The 20,742-nt window shown below is 36.3% G+C and overlaps 1 protein-coding gene across 8 annotated transcripts in view; it reads right to left on the bottom strand.

Annotated features, from left to right (window-relative positions):
• The window catches only part of N4BP2 (NEDD4 binding protein 2), a 75,975-nt gene that overhangs the window by 19,557 nt on the left and 35,676 nt on the right, over positions 1-20,742 (bottom strand). For 6 of the 8 annotated variants that reach the window (XM_047798394.1, XM_047798391.1, XM_047798397.1 and 3 more), the window contains 6 exons: positions 17,339-19,710; positions 16,630-16,715; positions 16,073-16,118; positions 14,272-14,468; positions 11,354-11,472; positions 5,531-5,669 (listed from right to left, as the gene is read on the bottom strand). In XM_047798394.1, the coding sequence (XP_047654350.1) occupies positions 5,531-5,669; positions 11,354-11,472; positions 14,272-14,468; positions 16,073-16,118; positions 16,630-16,715; positions 17,339-19,710 (2,959 nt within the window). Of the gene's footprint in view, positions 1-5,530; positions 5,670-11,349; positions 11,473-12,035; positions 12,173-14,271; positions 14,469-16,072; positions 16,119-16,629; positions 16,716-17,338; positions 19,711-20,742 lie in introns of those variants that run through there. The other 2 variants (XM_047798398.1, XM_047798399.1) reach the window with 2 other exon arrangements.

The raw sequence follows: 20,742 nt of genomic DNA, 5'->3' as shown, positions 1-20,742 counted from the left end.
CTGGCTAGGGGTCGAATCGGAGCTATAGCCGCCAGCCTACACCACAGCCACAGCAATGAGGGATCTGAGCCTCATCTGCAACCTACACCACAGCTCATGGAAACGCCAGATCCTTAACCCCCTGAGCAAGGCCAGGGATCGAACCCGCAACCTCATGGTTCTTAGTCGGATTTGTTAACCACTGAGCCACGACGGGAACTCCCTCAAAATGGAATCTTAAATTAAAGAGACTAAACTGATTTAAAACACAAGGTAATGAAAATAATAATTATGCAAATTTGCCTCAATGCTCTCCACCAAATAGAAAATAAAATGCACTATCCTATTTCTAACTCAATACCAGAGTCGAAAATCTGTAAATATATAGATTTAATATGATTTAATTTTGCAACAAAAATCCAAGGCTCTCTCTTACCTAAGAATACTCATAAGACCTACATCCTTATGTTGCTCTCACTAGTAATTAAACACAAGCTTCTTTCATAATAATACTTAAATATTCTATGAGTATATGGCTTGCATCCCTAATAAAATCAAAGATTTTGCAGGAAGGGATAATAAAAATGCTTTCTATGACCTTCGAAAAGCCCATAGTGCCTAACACTATAAACATAAATATTTCATAGCTTTCAAGTCTCTCTCTGCTGGTGTTTATACTCAATATGCAAATTACCCTTGGTTCTCTGGGAAGACACCCTTCACTTCTTATTTTTTAAAATAAGTATATAATGAGAGGCCATTTATCAAATAGCTACTCTTTTTTAAAACAGAACTGGAGTCCCCATGTGGCTCAGCTGTAATGAACCCATCTAGTATCCATGAGGACTCGGGTTCAATCCTTGCTCAGTGGATTAAAGACTTGGTATTGCCATGAATTGAGGTGTAGGTTGAAGATGCAACTCAGATTCTGTGTTGCTGTGGCTGTGGCATAGGCCAGCAGCTCCGATTCGACCCCTAGCCTGGGAACTTCCACATACCTCGGGTCCGGCCCTAAAAAGACAAAAAAATTAAAAAATTAAGAAAATAAAACAGAACCAAAACTTACTTTTATATTCCTTCCATAGTGATGTGGTTTACTATAATATCATTAACAAAGACCAAGTGAAACACATGCTTCCTAAGAATTCATCTAATTCATCTAATTTATTCTCTTGAAAGCATAATATACTACAATACCCAAACCACTTCCTATGGTAACAAACTTGCAAATTTCATTAAAAGCTAAAGGGAAAAAGTAGTATTAAAAAACACAGTTTTAAATAAATGTTAGTTTCTTGAACAAAGCAGATAAACCAAAATGTTACTGGTATCCTGATATGACCCTGTAGTACCTCTGGTCCCATAGGGTCCTGGGATATCAAAGACAGATTATTCTGCTCACAAATCTTAAAACATTTCTATCAGTGCTGTGATGCTTGCCTACTTTTTTTTTTTTTTTTTTTTGAGAAAGGCTAAGAATAATCACAAGAATATCTTACCCAAATTTACATTTTGGCCAACATTTACACAACTCATAAAATCTCCTTTTCTGATTCCAACATTTTCTAACTATCTCCCACTTTGAGCAAGCACACATTCTCCCCATCACTTCCTCAATCACCACATTATCAATAGGTCTTGCTCTATTATCGGGAGAAAAAATAATCCTCACCCCCCCTTTGGCACTGACGGTCTCATCATCATTTCGTATACTTTCTGAATCTTGTAATATACTGCAGCTATCCACAGAGCATCCGTAGTATGATTTGGTTCCTGTGTGAAACCAAATTAGGTTTGGTTCACACATGACATTCACAAGACACTAACAGGTCACATGAATACCAAAATTATCTAAGTCCTATATATCAGCTAAGTGATGGTGAAATACTCAAAGAAAAAAAGAGCACATAAGTTATCACTGAGTGGCCTTATTAATAAGAATAGCAGGATAATTGAGGACTGTTAAAAAAAAAAAAGCCTAAAGTTAATTCAAGATTAATATACAAGATCAATTGTATTTCTATGTATTTGCAATGTACGATCCAAAAATAAAACTAAGAAAACAATTCCATTTAGAATAGCATCAAAAAATAAAGTACTTAGGAGTTCCCATACTGACTCGTGGGTTAAGAATCCAACCAGTATCCATAAGGACATAAATGTGATCCCTGGTCTCGTTCAGTGGGTCAAAGGATCTGGCATTGCTGCAAGCTGCAGCAGAGGTCACAGATACGGCTTGCATCTGTGGTTGAGGCACAACTCCAATTTGACCCCTAGCCTGGGAACTTCCATATGCCACAGGTGTGGCTCTAAAAAGCAGAAAATAAATAAAATAAAATAAAACACTCAGAAATAAATTTAACAAAAGGCATGTAAAACATACTCAAAACTACTAGACTTATACTCAAAACTATGACATACTCTTTTTTTTTTCGTCTTTTTGCTTTTTCTAGGGCTGCTCCCTCGACATATGGAGGTTTCCAGGCTAGGGGTCGAATTGGAGCTGGAGCCACCAGCCTACGCCAGAGCCACAGCAACGCAGGATCCAAGCTGCATCTGCAACCTACACCACAGCTCACAGCAATGCTGGATCACTGACCCACTGAACAAAGCCAGGGATTGAACCCGCAACCTCATGGTTCCTAGTCAGATTCATTAACCACTGCACCACAACGGAAACTCCTACAACACACTCTTGAATGAAATTAAGACCTAAATAAATCAAAAGGTACTACTGAATATTCCATATGCATGAACTGGAAGACAATACTGTTAAGATGGCAGTAAACCTCAAATTGATCTATGGACTCAACAAATCTCCATGAAAATTTCAACTGACTTCTTTGCATAAACTGACATAAAATTCATATGGAAATGCAAAGGGACCAGAATAGCCAAAATAATCTTGAAAAAAGAATAAAAGAAGAAGAACATAGTTGAAAACTCACACTTCCCAATTTCAAAACTTACTACAAAGCTACAATAATCAAGACAGTGTGGTACTGGCATAATGACAGACATACAGATCAATGGAATAAAACAGAGAGTCTAGTGATAAACTTAGAATCAACTTATTTTCAACTAGGGTGCTAAGAAAATTCTGTGGGGAAATATAATCTTTGCAACAAGTAGTGCTCTGACAACTGGATATTCACATGCAAAAAAATGAACCAGACCCCTATCTCACACCATATACAAAAATTAACCCCAAATAGATAGATCAAAGATCTAAATGTAAGCACTAAAACTATAAAACTCTCAGAAAAAAGCTTAGGTGTAAATTCTCATGACCTTGGATTAGGCAATCGTTTCTTAGATACGACAAGAAAAGTACATCTAATAAAAAAAAAAAGATAAATAGTACATGATCAATTTTCCAAATTTTTGTGCCTCAATGGACACTATCAAAAAAGTAAGAAGCAACCTTTAGAATAGGAAAAATTTTGCAAATCTTATGTCTAATAAGGGCCTTGTATGTAGAATACATACAAAACTCATGTAACTAAAGAATTTTTTAAAAAAGTTTAATGGGCAATGGATATAAACAGACATTTCTTCAAAGAAGATATGCAAATAGCCAATAAGCACATAAAAAGATGCTCAACATCACCAGTCATCCAGGAAATGCTTATACTCAAATCAAAATCACAGTGAGATACCACTTCTATGTTAACCATGTCTTTATTTTCCTGTATTCTGATGCTCTGATTGCTGGGGCCTTGCTAATAACCCCCAGTGACATGGCAACCCCCACCTTGGGGTTAGCTAATTCCTAGAGCTAGGAGACAATGTGCTTTCTGGCATGCCTTATACATGCAATCATCCATACCTCCAACCACCTCCTTTATGGGGGTCTCACTCTCTGGCCACCATCCACCTGCTTTAATCACTGAAGCCAGAAAACCAGGGACAGTTCTTACGTCCCAGAGTCTGCTGAAATTATTCAAGCTAGCCAGTCCTAAATCTGCTTATTACTCTGCCTTACACAGTCCTTCCTACAGAAACCACAAAAAAGGCTCTTGCCCACATTTCCCCCCACTCCCTTTGCTTCCTTGACTGTGGTGCACTTCCTCATGTGGCTTTGGGTGGTGGGCCATGCCTCTTGTTTCTAGGGATCTGTGAGTTTAATAAACTACTTCCTTCATGACATTTCCATGCCTGGGTATCTTACTATACCCTAGTAAAACAACCCCACCCCTGTGGGGAGGGGGTTATTGGGATTTGGGGTTAGCAGATGCAAACTATTATGTATAGAATGGATAAACAAAAAGGTCCTGCTGTATATATTCAATACCCTGTGATAAACTATAATAGAAAAGAATATAGAAAGAATATATATCTATATATATATAAAACTGAATCACTTTGCTGTACAGTAGAAATTAACACAATGTAAATCAACTATACTTCAATTAAAAAGTAAATAAGATTAAATAAATAAATAAAACAAATCCCAAGTACTCATAAAATAATTCCACACTCACTAGGATGGCTATGATTAAAAAGACAGATGATCCTTTAAAAAGATATATATACCCATATGTTCACTGCAACACTACTCACAATAGCCAAGACATGGAAACAACCTAAATGTCCACCGACAGATGAATGGATTAAGATGTGGTATATATACACAATGGAATACTACTCAGCCATAAAAAACATATTTGCCAGTTGCAGCAACATGGATAGAACTAGAGATTCTCATAGTAAGTGAAGTAAGTCAGAAAGAGAGAGCCAAATACCATATGATATCACTTATATCTGGAATCTAATACATGACACAAATGAACCTTTCCACAGAAAAGAAACTCATGGACTTGAAGAACAGACTTGTGGTTGCCAAGGGAGGGGAAGGGAATGGGATGGACTGGGAATCAGGGGTTAATAGATGCAAACTATTGCATTTGGAGTGTATAAGCAATGAGATCCTGCTGTATAGCCCAGGGAACTATATCTGGTCACTTGTGATGGAACATGATGGAGGATAATGTGAGAAAAAGGACATATATGTATGACTGGGTCACTCTGCTGTACAGTGGAAATTGACAGAATACTGTAAACTAACTATAATAGAAAAAATAAAAATCACTAAAAAAAAAGATAACAAATGTCAGAAAGGATGTGGAGAAATTGTAACCCTCATACACTGCTGATAAAAATGTTAAAATAATGTTTGGAAACTTTGGGAAAATGTTTTGCAGTTTCTCAAATGGTTAAACATTTCTACCCACGTGTTTATGCCCTAAGACCCATCATATTACATCCTACTGATATTCAATTAAGCCTCATAACTCTACCTTGTATCTACACAGAAAAATCACAGAAATTCAAGTGCCTATTGTGCACAAAGACACTGAAGAAAAAAATATAATCAGTTATAAATTATTTGAGCAAATGGGATATTCTAAACCAAAGATGCTGTTGGTGGTTAAATTTCCAGTCTATGCCAAATTGTTAGAAATAATCATTAAGCTATATAACAAACCAATTATATTTTCATACACAATTATTTACCATTATTGTAAAAAAAAAATAAGTAGCTCTATACCTTTTTCTCCTTAGACTTCTGTGCAGTATGAGAAGTGACATTCTCGTTTTGGTGAACAAACTCTTGTGCTACAACTGTTTTTACAGGGTCTCCTTCAAGAACACAATTTAGAAATTGCACTGTGTGTTCTAGAGAATAGCTGTAGAGAGTTTAAGTACAAATATAAGGTCAATTTAAAAAAAGTTATGTAAAAACATTAACATAAGCAAACATTTTAGAAAAATACGAAAAACTGGCTCACCTCTAAGTTTTAAATATCAAAATTAAATGCTCATTGTGTATTTCAAGACTCAAGAATTTCAGGACCCAAGGAAAAGTGTCAAGTTACAGGCTCTCAAAAACTAATTTTTGAAATGAATACCAAAAAGTAACAAATTGATAATTAATTCATTTTCTTATTTTTATTCAAGGTAGATTTTCCACCAATCTTTCTTTCATTTTATCACCTATACTTATGTCCCTTGCTGGATTCACACATGGTTTGTTTCCTTCAAACATCAAAAACAGACACAGGTCTTTTTTTTTTTTTTTTTGTCTTTTTGCCTTTTCTAGGGCCGCACCTGTGGCATATGGAGGTTCCCAGGCTAGGGGTCGAATTGGAGCTGGAGCCGCCCGCCTACGCCAGAGCCACAGCAATGCAGGATCCAAGCCGCGTCTGCAACCTACACCACAGCTCACAGCAACGCTGGATCCTTAACCCACTGAGCAAGGCCAGGTATTGAACCTGCAACCTCATGGTTCCTAGTCAGATTCCTTAACCACTGCGACACAATGGGAACTCCAAGAAATAGGTCTTTAAACTGACATTTTTATTTTGTCAAATTTCACAGTTTACATATGCCATCGGGTTCTAGTCAAAGAAATTCTATGCAGGAAAGGGAAAAAGTAAACATTATCCTATCGCCTGTCCCTACAGTATTCAAGCATATTTTCATAGTGATACTATATTATACATGGAAAATGAGATTCTACAAAAACTGACAAACATCTAAAACACTCACGTCCCTTTAGCTAAAGAAACTCATTCCAAAGCAAATTATAAATGATTGCATACTGCTCAGACTATTGATGCCTCTGATCTCTTTCAATGGCCAGATAATGAAGAGCTGACCACGAAGGCCCATTTTTGAAATGTGATTACCCAAAATACTGTGATATTAAGCTATCCTGCAATTTATTAAAGACAACCCTTAAAGAGGAACCATTTGGGACTACCAATTCCACTTGAGCACTCTCATCTTGCTGCCTCACTTATGCTCAACAAATAAGGGTTTCTAGGGACTAGAAGTTACCAGAAATTTTCCACCATCCTAACTAGTCCTTAAAATCACCTGGCTTGCCCATTCCCAGGGCTGGAAGCCAGACTCCATCACACAACAGGCGTTGTTACAGGTGAATGGCTCTGGAAAATGACACTACAGGCATATATACTGCTGTAACTGAACAAACCTAACCCTTTTTACCAGGATGTGGCTGAAGCTACTGCTGAGAAAAAAATTATCCTGCTGTTGGCAGAAAAATGTTTAATCATTTAACACCATAATAGCTACACTGAGGGGCCTTACTGTCCAATCACTCTGAGCATCGTGAAGGACTCACTCAGTCCCCTAACCTTGCCTGGGGAACCACAACTTTGGGTAGCTTCACATCAGGCCTTCTTGCTCGAGGTCCCCAGAGAAGAGAGCTGCCAGATGCCACCACCACCCTCCTAACTCCCAGTGCCTTGGGATATTTGAACACATAACTCTAAGTAAACAGCTGTTTAGGTAACAAAAATAAACAGAAAAAGTGTGGACTAAAATAATACCAGGAAAAATTGACTCAAGTGGCATATTTAGAACTCTGCATTCTCAGCAGAGAATATTCTTTTTCAAAAGCACTTTCATATAATATTTATAACAACTGAGCATGTATTAAACCACAAAGAAAATCTCAGATTCCAAAAAGTAGGACTCTTTTAGGCTACATTCTTACACCCCAATACAACGAAATAAAATAAACAATAACCACCCCCCCCCAACAAACTATCAAGCCATTTAGAAAATTAAAAAATCCTGGATAATTGAGGAAATCAAACTGAATTAGAGATTATTTAGAAAAATAGTGAAATACTATATATCAAAATCAAAACTACATATATATCAAAAACATTAAAATGAGAAAAACATACTCTTTAATATATTTGTTATTGAAGGCTAAAAGGAAACAAACTAGCCAAAGAATTGAAAACGTATCAAATTATAAAACAGACTTTGATCAATAAACCAAGAACCTGTTCTTTAAAAAGGCCAATCTGATAAACAGCAAAAACAAAGAAAACAGAAAAAAAAGGAAAGTAAAAAGTATATGGTTTTAATTACCACTGAATATACAACTTAACAATAATAAACCTGAAAGTCAAAGTAAAACTGATGATTTTCTAGAAGACAAACTACAGAAAAGACCCACGGGGCCGGGGGAGGGGAATCAAACATCTGAATAAAGCAATACCCTTAAAAAGATAGTGAAAAGTTCTATAGACCTTCTCCCTAAAAAGGCACAACCCCAGGACCCTCAAGGCACTTATTTAAACTTTCCAAAACATGGAGAAAAATGGCAGTCTTGCCAGGTTCTTTTATTGAGTCAAACACCAAATAAAACCCTAAAACCAAAATCTGACAAAGATAACATAGGAACAGAAAATCACAGATAATCTCATTTAACTACTGTTACCAAAAATCCTGAAATTAATTCTTACACTGTATTAAAGGAAAAAAATGAAAGCCTGAAAATAATTTTTATTGCAGAAATTACTGATTGTCATGAATTACATAATGAACTAAGAAAAAAAATCTCAATTAGATTCTCAAAAGATTCTAAAACAGCTTTTATTGGGAATTTCTATTATGGCTCAGCAGGTTATGAACCCAACTAGTATCCATGAGGATGCGGGTTCAATCCCTAGCCTTGCTCAGTGGGTTAAAGGATCCAGCGTTGCCATGAGCTGCAATGTAGGTTGCAAATGCAGCTCAGATCCCATGTTGCTGTGGTTATAAGGTAGGCTGTCAATCGCAGCTCTGATTCAACCCCTAGCCCAGGAACTTCCATATTCTGCACGTGCAGTCCTAAAACAGCAATCAATCAATGAATAAATAGGCTTTTATTTAAAACAATTCTCGCTAAAATAGAAAATTAAGGGATACATTAAGATCAAAAGCATACATTACTCAAACTAGAAGCACTCCTAACATAACAAACATCAAAACATACTACAACGCCACAATAATTGAAACAAGATGACAGGAGTTCCTGTAATAGCTCAGCAGTTAACAAACCCAACTAGGAGACAGGATTAAGATAGTGGAATAGAAGGACTTGAGCTCAACTTCTCTCCTAAAAACAACAAAATTTACAACCAAATACTAAGCAATCTTCAACCAAATGGACTGGAAACTTTCAAAAAGATAACCTACTCCAGAAGGCAAAGAGGTGGCCACACATCAAGAGGTAGGAGGGGCAATTACGAAATATAAGCAACCCCTGGAAAGTAACTGGTTCAGAGACTCATCTACAGGAGTGAGAGTTCTGAGCCCCACATCAAACCCTCATGTGCGGGGATCTGGCACTAGGAGAAAGAGCCCCCGGAGCATCTGGCATTAAAGGCCAGTGGGGCTTGTGAGCAGGAGCTCCACGGGACTGGGGGAAACAGAGACCCCATTCTTAAAAGGCGCACACAGACTTTCATGTGCACTGGGTCCCAGGGCAAAGCAAAGTCTCCATAGGAATCTGGGTCACACATGACTGCAGTTTTTGGAGGACCTCTTGGGAAAACAGGGGTGAATGTGGCTTGTCGTGGGTGAAGGACATCAGACGTAAAGCTCTTGGGAATATTCAGCAGCGGTGCCTTTCTCTGGAGGGAGCCATTTAGGGAAAATCTAGCCCCACCCATCAGCCCTAAGAAGCCCCAGGCCAAACAACAATCCAGATGGGACCACAGCCCCACCCATCAGTAAACAGGTTGCCTAAAGACCCCCCAGGCACACAGCCACCTCTAATCTCATCCAGAGACAAAGCCCCCCCCCCCACCACCACCACCACAGGGATGGGAATCAGCTCCACCTACCAGTGGGCAGGCATCAGTCTCTCCCATCAGGAAGCCTACAGCAAGCCCCCTACCAACTTCAGCTACAAGGGGGGCAGACACCAGAAGTACGAGAAGCTACAACTCTATTATCTATAAAAAGATCACCACATCAAAAATCTATAAAAACAAACCCGACTGGTAACCATGAGGACACTGATTCGATCCCTGGCATTGCCATGGCTGTGGTGTAGGCTGGCAGCTGTAGCTCCAATTTGACCTCTAGCCTGGGACCCTCCATATCCCATGGGGGTGGTCCTAAAAAGAAAATGTATATTTGAGAATATAGTAAATATTAATGATGATATTTTATATCAGTGGATAAAGATGATCTATTCATCCAGTTAATCATTTGGAAAAAAACCAAATAAATTAAATCTCTACTTCAGAATATACATATAAAAATGCTAGATAAATCTTTAAAAATTAACTATTAAAAGTACTGAAGGAGTTCCCACTGTGGCACAATGGGATTGGTGCATCTCTGCAACACCAGGATGCAGATTCCATCCCTGGCCCAGCACAGTGGTTTAAGGATCCGGCATTGCTGCAACTGCAGCTGCAGCGTAGGTTGCAACTGCAGCTTGGATCTGGTCCCTTGCCCAGGAACTCCATATGCCTTGGGGCAGCCAAAAAAGGAAAAAAACAAAAACCAAAACCAAAAAACTGAAGAAAATACTTGTATAATATTGGGATAGGACAAATTTTCTAAAAAAGAGATAAAACTCAGAACCATTAAAGGAAAATATTTTTCTGATAAAACATGAATATGTGTATATATACATATATATATATATAAATATAAAACCAAAGAGAATTTATCAGGAAAAATTATTGTAATTTCTATTAACAAAGATAACTACACATGATACATAAAGAGCTCTCACAAATCTAGAAAGGAAGACAAACAACCAAAAGGAAGACAGGTAAAAAGTAAGCAATTAAAAGAAGAAGAAAATAATGGGAAAAAAGCTCTAGCTCACCAATAATAAGGAAAATAAAAATGTAAACAACAATGAAATCTTTTTCACACCAGATTGTCAAAAATTTTAAAGATTCTTAATGTCCAGGATGGGTTATACTATCAGTGCATGTAACGAACACGGAAAGCCCTTATGAAAGGAAATCTGGCATCAGCTGTAAAAATTTTTAATGCAAACACTCTGAACAGCAATTTCACTTTTAGGAACTAGCCTACAATAATATTCAACACACACACAAAAATGTATGTTCAAGGATGTTCAGCGCAACATGGTTTCCAATTTTTCTTACAGTCAAAAAGCCTATAAATACAGCATATTTAAATAAACCACGGTACTTTAGAAATCACTTAAGAATATTATAGAATATTCTATAGAGTTTAAAAAGAATAAGTCAAGTGTGGGCAGAAAAACAAATAACAGCAAACTTACTGAATATAAAACAAACCTATTTTTGGTGAAATATATATTCATATATATATACACAAAAGCAAACAGGTACACATGTGTACACATATATTAGTGTATGGATGTGAGAAAAACTTGAGAAGAATGAACCAATTGACAGAAACTTTTCACGTGCTACATTACTGCATTTAAATAGTTAATAATATATCTATACTATTTTTCTTACCAGAAAATTAAAAATAAGAGATTAAAATGTATGATGTGTGGTTTCAATGACATCTCAATAGAAACTACAGACAATCCTCTAGCACTCACTTGTGGTCCTTGAAAATGTCCACCAGAAAATTTTGGTTAATGGCTGGAAATATCTTAAAGAGCTGCTTCTCCTTTAGCTTAGTGGCACAATCTTTTTCAAACATAAGTGTCTCCCTTTTCTAAAACAAACAAACAAAAAAAACCAAAAATCATTCTTAAGATGGAATTTACAGTACTAGTTATGCTGACCCAAAAGCATGGTTATTTTATTGCAAAAAAGTAACAATTTAAAAGCAATCACGGACTTTCTTCACCGAGTAAAGGCTGAAATTAGTAATATAAGTATTCTTGCACTATTTATTTATATCCCATTTTTGCTAAATATTTGAAGCTGCTTATTAATAAACATACACACACAATCATACATAAACATATATATGTATACATGTGTATATATACTCCCATATATACACACCCAACACATTTCATCTTACTATATAAAAAAGGCTGAAGATATATACATAGATATAAACAGGATATAAATAAATGAAGAAATCAGAGAGTAGAGAAAATTAAGATAAGAATATAGGATAAAGCTAGCAAGTAAAATTAGTATATCAATGCATGCCACAAAATCCTGTACAATTGCTAAAGGTGGGCCACAAATTCAGCTCTGAGCTTCTTACTGGCCAAAGCAAAGGGGGAAACAAAGATTCTCAGTGTCCATAAAATGAAAACAAACCAGTTGCTCAGGAGAAGTACAGCTTTTTCTGGTACTGAGACCTGAGAGAAATTTCTCCCATGGGTCCTCATAAAAGGGACACTGTGTGATGCTGTGAACAACGTCCTCAAAAACATATTCTCCTCAATGAGCAGAAACTACAATGTACAAATAAGTTGCAAATTCAGGTTGAAAGTCTTAAAATTCACATTACAAAAAAACTTCACAAACATATTTACTCCAAAGTAACTATGAGAATTACTACTAAATGTTATTTTTTCAAAGTCATATTTGGACTGTTTAAATCGCCAAACCAAAAGAGCTTTCCTAAAATGTGCTGTTTTCATTCTGAAGATTATAGTAATCATTCTTAAAGTGATTTCTAACTTTAAGACAAATTATTGATGTTGTCATTTAACTATGTAATATTTTGGTTTACTTCAAAAAATCCTAATGTCTAAAATATAACTTACTATAAAACTTCAAAGGTATCTCTGAAAATATAAAAATTACAATAATTTAGGGCAATCCTGGAATAGTTATTGGTTTTGAATTCTATTATATTTTGGCAATTCATAATACCAAACAATAATAAAAGAAGAACCACAGCAGGTGACACTCTAACCAGTAAAAATAACTGGTAAAGCTAAACACATCACATATCATAAGAGTGATGGAAATAAGCCACCTCAAAAATTTTAAATATTTCACATCTTATTTATGACACGCATTATAATTCAAACTTACTAAAAAATTCATTGATCGGATTTACTAGCATCTGCCAGGTCACAAAGTTTCTAGACTGCAAAGGTTTCACCAATAAACTGAAAACTCATAACTGTAATCATCCTATAAACAATTATCTTATTCATACATAATGCCTAATGTTTATTTTGTACTCTTTGCTTTAAAAGAATTTAAAATGCATTTCTCCTTTGGGAAATTCTCTAAGAGTTTCTCCAGAAATTCTCTTACTGAGGATCTACCTCAGGGGAAACATCCTTAAGATCCAAAGAGTACACCTTCTATTACCAAACCCACAGAAAGATAAGCAAAGATCACTAACAGAAAAAAAATTAGGTTGGGAAATCAAAGACATTTATTTGTTCATTACTATACTAAGATTAAAAAGGCAGGTTAGAACCATAAAGGTAAGTTTTAGTAGTGGAAAATGGCATTTCAACAAAAATGTCACACCATTTGAACATAAATTCTAGGCTTTTCCTATTTTTTAAGAAAATCCATTTCCTTAATTTACTACGTATGTAAATTGAACAGAATATCTGAAATAATACTAAATTATAAGGCCCTACTGCAGGGATTGTCCTTTGAATTACATAAACATGCAAAGAGGTAATGGTAGTATATTTCCACATTAACAAGATAACCTACAAAATAAATAGGAAGGTGGAGGTATTCTTCCTATGCACCAATTCTCTGTATTTCAGCCAATATAAAGGTCCCCCTTTGAGCCTTTGAGCAGTCAAATTAGTAAAAAAGAGGTTAAAATGTTTTAAGATCAGCAACTAAGAATTTTTGCCCCTTGAGAACTGGACTAAATAACCTCTAAGGTCAATTTCCTTTTGATTTTGGAATTCTCTAATACTAATTTTCAGAATTCCAAAAAAGGTTTAAGAAAAAGAAATGCAAAAGAAACCAAATTCTCTTATGGTTTCATATAATTAGATAATGCTAAATAAAGAACAAAAATTCAGTTCAAAGTAAAGTGAAGTTTCTGTTTGAACTTGTTTAATTGAAAAGTTATACAGAATTTAACATTTAAGTTAAAACTTAAAAGTTTAGGTTAACTTTAAAGTTATCTGAACACAATTTTTTAATTCTCTAAAAAATTGTTTCAAAGACCGATACTTCTTTAATAACAAGACAGCCTTTTCTTATTACTAACTTACGAATGAAATTATCTTCAAATGAAATATTTTTTTCATGTTTTTCTAGAATTAAAAAATTACTGAAGTAAACGCTAAAAGACAAAGAAATATGCACCTGCAAAATTAAATCTAAAGCAACAGATTTAACATAAATTGGCTTACTGTTATAGAGTATCAACCAATTTTCCCAGAAGCAAAAACCTCCAACTTCAAACTATATTTAAAGTATTTTTTCAATTTTAACATTAACTTCAATCAGGTTAAAATATAGATTCCAGACTAGGAAAAGCAGAATCAAATGAAAACCACAAAATACACATACACTCAAACTAGAGTCAGTGATAAAGGCTTAATATTTATACTTATACCAAATCATGCTTTTCCTGTAAGGCAATTTCTTCTGACATTATTTCTCTGAGTGATACTTTTTTAGTTTGAGTGTTCCAATGATCCAATAAGGGTATCATTTCAGGTGCTGCTAAAGTCTTCAATAATTTTTTGCCTGTTCTCTGAGATGATTTTTGTTCTGGATTATCAAGACCAACATGCCCAACCAGGGAAGGATCTACAAAAACAAGATCAATAGTATCAGATCATCCACAATAAATGCACAAATTAGGCACTATTCATTCTGTTCCATCTATCTACCTCAGAGAGACCCAGAAAACATGATTTTTTTACTTACAGATTATAATACCAGTTGAAAGTTTCAAAATACATCTTCACATAATCGCAAGCAAGAAATACGCATAAATGTAGAAATACTTCAAATGACCAATGCCACGGGTATCACTGTAAATCAATGTAATGCTTCCCACTCTTTTTCGTATCACATCAACATAGTGAAAACAGTGTACATATACACTGGTGAACAGAGGAAGTTGCAGCCAACCAGAAGTGACCAGCTAGAGCAGCTTTGGTCAGCTCTGCCTGGCCACTCCAACAACTGAAAGGATGAATATTTTCACAAAGCTGTAACCCACGAAAGGCACTCCGTAAATACTGAACAAATGACATTCAGCATAAGGAAGGAACTGTTCATTAGGAGTTCCCTTCGTGGCGCAGTGGTTAACGAATCCAACTAGGAACCATGAGGTTGCGGGTTCGGTCCCTGGCCTTGCTCAGTGGGTTAACAATCCGGCGTTGCCGTGAGCTGTGGCGTAGGTTGCAGACGCGGCTCGGATCCTGCGTTGCTGTGGCTCTGGCGTAGGCCAGTGGCTACAGCTCCGACTGGACCCCTAGCCTGGGAACCTCCATATGCCAAGCGGCCCAAGAAATGGCAAAAAGACAAAAAAAAAAACAAAAACTAAGATGTTCATTATAACAAGACAATGTATATACAGTATTTTAGCTTTTCTAAGAGATAGCAACACATTCTGATATAATCCTTTGCTTTCCTGGAGAGTGAAGAAATAGCAGACACTGACATCTGAATTACTTGATACTCTCTGGGCACCCCTGGCTCTCCAACAGATTTAGCTCTTAAAGCTACAAAATGGGTATGAACAAAAGTGAAGAAACTGCACTCTAACAATCTCCAACCTGGAGTCCTAATACGGAGTGCACGAGAGAGGCATCTGGAGAAACTGATGAACAGAAGGAGAACCCTACAACAGGTCTGCCACCCTGCACTAATCTCCTAGGACAATGCTGTCTAAGAAATCTTCTAGAATAAAAGATTTCCAATTCGGCAGATGAACCCAAAAAAGCAGGCTGACTTTTGTGCTCTAATAGTATTAACATCAGTAAAGATTTTGAATAACCAAGTAATATTTCAGTCATGCTCTCAAACACGTGAACATTTTATTGCTCTCCAATCAGAACAGTTTTCTTTCATTCAGAGCAAAATCAGAAACAGGAAACACCCTGACCATATGCATCAGAGCCTACCTTAAGTGCTCCACAGCACTCCTGAAAAGTTTTTTTCTTTTTTTTTGTGGTTAGGTGTGACTTGAAAGTTAAATAATAACAGAGGGGCTTTTTTTCTTCTTTAAGTGTTATTTTATATTGATATTAAATGTTAATTTCTCAACATTTATTTACAAATCAAAATTCTTGGGTAACATATTTTGTGGAAGTGTATTTACAATGAGCTAAAATTCATACACACACACACACCAAGTTTCAACATCAAGACAAGAACACTGGAAGTAAAAATATGTGCTTTACCTTGCATTAACTTGCCACAGGATACCTCTTCTTGTCTTTGTCGCTCCTAAACGCAAAGGCCAAAGAGGATTGGCAAAGGAGGGTGCATTAGAAACAAGCATATATTATTTGTCTCTAGTAATCATTTCCCTTGTAAAACTATCAATCGACCTTGCTAAATCTAATAAAACTAGATAAATACAGTTATATGGTATGATTTCATCTGTTTTTTCCTTGTAGAGCTCTTGTGCTTTTTTTTCTTTTAAACAACTGTTTATGAAACTTAATTAGTATTGCAAATCTTTAGGGAGTAAAAAAACTATTTACAATTTTTCCCTAAAAAAAAAAAAAATTAACAATCATATTGAGCTCCATCATGAATTACGTAATTTGGCCAGTCTGCAAATAATCTAAAACACTGGAAAAAGACCAAAAAAATCAGTAATCTGTTAACTCGTAAAATTCATTCTCTCTTAAAGTCAAAATTCAATAGAATCTTTTATAGAACAGAACAGACTTTAGAAAACAAAATGGACACAAAAGGAAACGCAGCTCTTTATAAAAAGAAGCCTACCAACCATTACAGATTCTTTCCATTTCTCATGAATCACTTTAGCCAGATTCAGATCTATATGAACCACACAATCCTCAACTGTTAAGGACCCTTGTGATGGGGGGAAAAAGAAAAGAAAATATGATCATTACTCATTATGCATTGGCAGAAAATATACTCAATTACCTTATGCATCATAAAACTAATCTGTATTTTTAATTAATAACCTATGTTTCTAGTTCTAAATCTCTTGGAATATTTCTATGTAACACGTCATTGTTTTCACACGTCTTGGCAGGTGCACTTATATAGTGCTTCACATATTTAAGTCACCATGTCCATTAGACTAAACATATTTAATTTATTATTTCCATTTAGTCAAGACTTTTCAGTAAGTATGTTCTAAGAAATTATCTTGCCTTAAACGTATCTAGAGTAGCACCAAAGGATGCAAAAAGATGTGCTTATGCAAATAAGCATGAGGTAAATATCAGAAAAAACTTCAATATATGCATGGGATGAATACAAACTCCATATAAATACTCTCTCTACTTCTTCAAATTAGCTACTTAAAAATCTTCTACAGACACACTGTATCAAAAACAAGGTGGGCAACACAACTTACTTTTATGTTTCAGTGAACGTATGAAATAGTTGTAAAATTGAACTAGAACTCTCTATCTCTATTCTATTCACACAAAGACACGCACATAGGTAATTTACTTTTTCTTTACCTGAATCAATACCAACAGGGCCAAATAATTCATTAAGCTGAAAAGCCAGTTCAGGGGGTAATGCCAATTCCAGACAATCTATGGTCAGAGATTTGGCCATCACTGGCGTGGGATTCAACGTCTCGGTCTGATCTTCTTCAGTAAGTCCAGCTGACAAAGTACTCCCTGCCATGAGAATTTTTTCCATTTCCTGTTCCTCTTCATTGATACAGTCTTCTGTGTTTGGAAATTTCACATAATCTTTTGGAAGATTTTCAGTTTTATTTATTTCAGAAGAGTCACTAAAATAAGGTTCTTCCTGTAATTCAAGATTTGAAGTGCTCGACACAGAGTTTAAAACATCAGACAAATTCGAAGACGAGTGTATACTGTCTCCAATCTCTGTGCCTTCAGGATTCTTCTCCATTTCACTCACATTTTTAGTGGCAGTAGCTTTCAGAGTAGCTGGAAAAAACTGCTTAATGTTACATAAACCTGAAAGTTCTGCCTGATTAGTAGGAAGTACTTCATTTCTATTCTTTCGATCTATGTTAGGAAATATACTTGTTAGTAATCCAGGCTTTTCAGTACTTATCGCATTTATCTCTCCCTGCTCTAAGTTTTCCTTTTCTAAATTACAGGCAGACTGTACACTGGTGTTACTGATACCAATTCCATGGCTAAATTCTGGCACAGAAGAATTCGAATCCTCGAAGCTTCCTCTTTGGCTGATAATTTCCTTCAAATTCAGTCCCAGAGAAAATGGCCCAATTTGTGCCTCATCATATGATTTTTTGATATTCTCAAATTCAGTATCCTCACATAATTTAGTTTCAGAATCCAGTAAAAGGCTTGTGGCCCAAATAATATCTTTGTTACACCTCTCATATAAGTCTTTTAGGGCTTCTAATGAAAAGGATCCAAATAGTTTACAAAGAATGTTAAGATTTTCAGATTCATCAGCACTAGTAAGCTCACTTTCTTCAACATAAGTGCTTTTGTCATACATTACCCTATATGGAATTGTTTCTTGAACATCTAATTTTGTGTTAATATTAAAAATTTTCGGTTTAAATCCATCTAATCTTCCTGTTAGTACCCTCAGAGAATCTGAAACATTAATTTTATTCTTTTCTAATTTCCATAAGAGAGCAAAATCCTGCGGTTCGGTCTGGGTCCACATGCCTACTTCTATTCCAGGGACTTTAGGCTTTTCTTCTGGAACTTCAGCTAAAGTGTGCGGGCCAATTCCTCCAAGAAGAGCTGGCACACTATTGGTAAAGGCAAGAGACAATGTGTGTTGCCTTTGAATCTTTTTACCGGGACAAGTCTTAGTATCACCGGTCATCTCACTGGGCAGCATTTCAGACCTGCCTTGAGTAGAACTACCCAACGTTTTTAGTTCTTCAGGGTTTGTGCCCCAACAGGCCTCGTGTGCTGTGTATAAGGATACTTCACTCATACTGTTGTTAGTGCTGAATTCTAGGTTGGGTTCATTTAGGCCAGCCTTTGGCATTCTTGATCTGTGCTCTCTCTGAGCTAAAGAATCAGGTGAAGGCCAGTCGCCCACAATGTTGAAGGAGTCTTTTTCCGTATTTTTATAAGTATCATATTTACAGCTATTGAAAGATTCCAAAGCATCGTCACACTGTGACTTGTCACTCTCTACGTTTTCATGTGGAGATGCCTGTGGTTGAATACAATCTATACTCACAGATGAACTATGATCTGATATTTTATGTGACTGAGGGCGATTATACTTTTTGTCACCTTGTACACATGAAGCTTTCTCAGTTTTTCGGTTCCTTTTTGTCCTCTGACCAATAGTCTTATCAACTGGCCAGTCACCAACAAAAGAGAGCTCATGTTTTGGGAGCTTTTCCAGAGGTGATTTGCTTTTTTGCTTTCCAAAGGCTTTTTTCTTTACTGCTGCTCTTTCTTCCAGTATTTCACCAGATGAAGATTTTTCATTTTGAAGTGGCACAGTATTTGAAAGACCACAGTCATCTTGATTACTTTCACCAGAGCAAAGAGTCGGTGACACGCTCTCTACAGACCTATCTGCATTGGTTTTACCACACTCTTTTTCCGAAGGCATTTCTACGGGTTCTTCTCTTTCACTTTTGTCTGTCACTCGTACTTTGCCTTCAGAATCAGAAAAGTACATGTCTAGAGCTTCCTGAATGAAGGCACTCTGAATGTTAGGATTCACGCCACTTATTTCTTTTCTTCCTTTGTTTAAATCTGCATTAGGGAGACACGGAACATTCTCAGGTAACACAGTTTCTTTGGTCACATCAAGTTTCTTCTCTTCAGTTAACTCTAGATGCTTCAAAGATGAGGATAAAACATTTTCTTCTTTTTCAGAAGTAATATCTTCATTGTCTCTTGGGCTGTAAGATTTTTTTTAAAGTATTATAATGAAGTCTCTTAATGCTGCCATTAATATTATGATTTAAATTAAAGAATCATTTAACTGAAAGACAAGACACTTAATCTTGCTCTTTCCCTAATACACTAGGAACAGATCCCTTATTGTAATCTTAACACCTAGCACAATGCTTGGCATATAAGAGGCACTCAAACTTTTCTGGAATTGAATAATTAACATGACAATTTCAGTTAAGGTGTTTATATGCATTAAATATTAAAGTCAAGGTTCTAAATTAGTTCCCAGCAGAGGACACCTCCTTGGCTTTTTCCCAACCTGTTTAAGCTTAATATATGTGAAACGAGGTCTGCCTCTATACCACCTGTCATTTGCTACAGAGGAAAATGCTTAAGATTGATTTATAAAGTCACGAGGAGTCAACCAACATGATTCACACAATTAAGTTAAATGAGAGAAAGGGAAGAGAGCTCTCATTTGAGATGTCACTTGCTAAATTTTTTAAAATCGGAGTTCCCGTCGTGGCGCAGTGGTTAACAAATCCGACTAGGAACCATGAGGTTGCGGGTTCGGTCCCTTCCCTTGCTCAGTGGGTTAACGATCCGCCGTTGCCGTGAGCTGTGGTGTAGGTTGCAGACGTGGCTCGGGTCCCGAGTTGCTGTGGCTCTGGCGTAGACCAGTGGCTACAGCTCCGATTCGACCCCTAGCCTGGGAACCTCCATATGCCGCAGGAGCGGCCCAAGAAATAGCAAAAAGACAAAAACAAAAAACAAAAACTAAATTTTTTAAAACCATCCTTGATGTTATCTCAGATTCAGAGCACTTTTGCCGAATTATTACACTTTCAACGTCAGTACACTTTCCTCATTCGTCATCTTCCTTTCTTTACTGCAGGAGCCCTCAAAGTCCCAACTCTCTCACAGAGCCTTTCAAAGTGAAATCACACCTAACATTCAGTTTTCTATATGCTGGTTGCTATTGTAAATCCTTTATAGGTATTAATTCATAATCCTTATGAAAGCCTTATAAGCAGTGT

The sequence above is a fragment of the Phacochoerus africanus genome, chromosome 10 (assembly GCF_016906955.1).
Source record: "Phacochoerus africanus isolate WHEZ1 chromosome 10, ROS_Pafr_v1, whole genome shotgun sequence".
In the NCBI taxonomy this organism is placed as follows: domain Eukaryota; kingdom Metazoa; phylum Chordata; class Mammalia; order Artiodactyla; family Suidae; genus Phacochoerus; species Phacochoerus africanus.
This window is presented reverse-complemented; position numbering and strand designations above follow the sequence as displayed.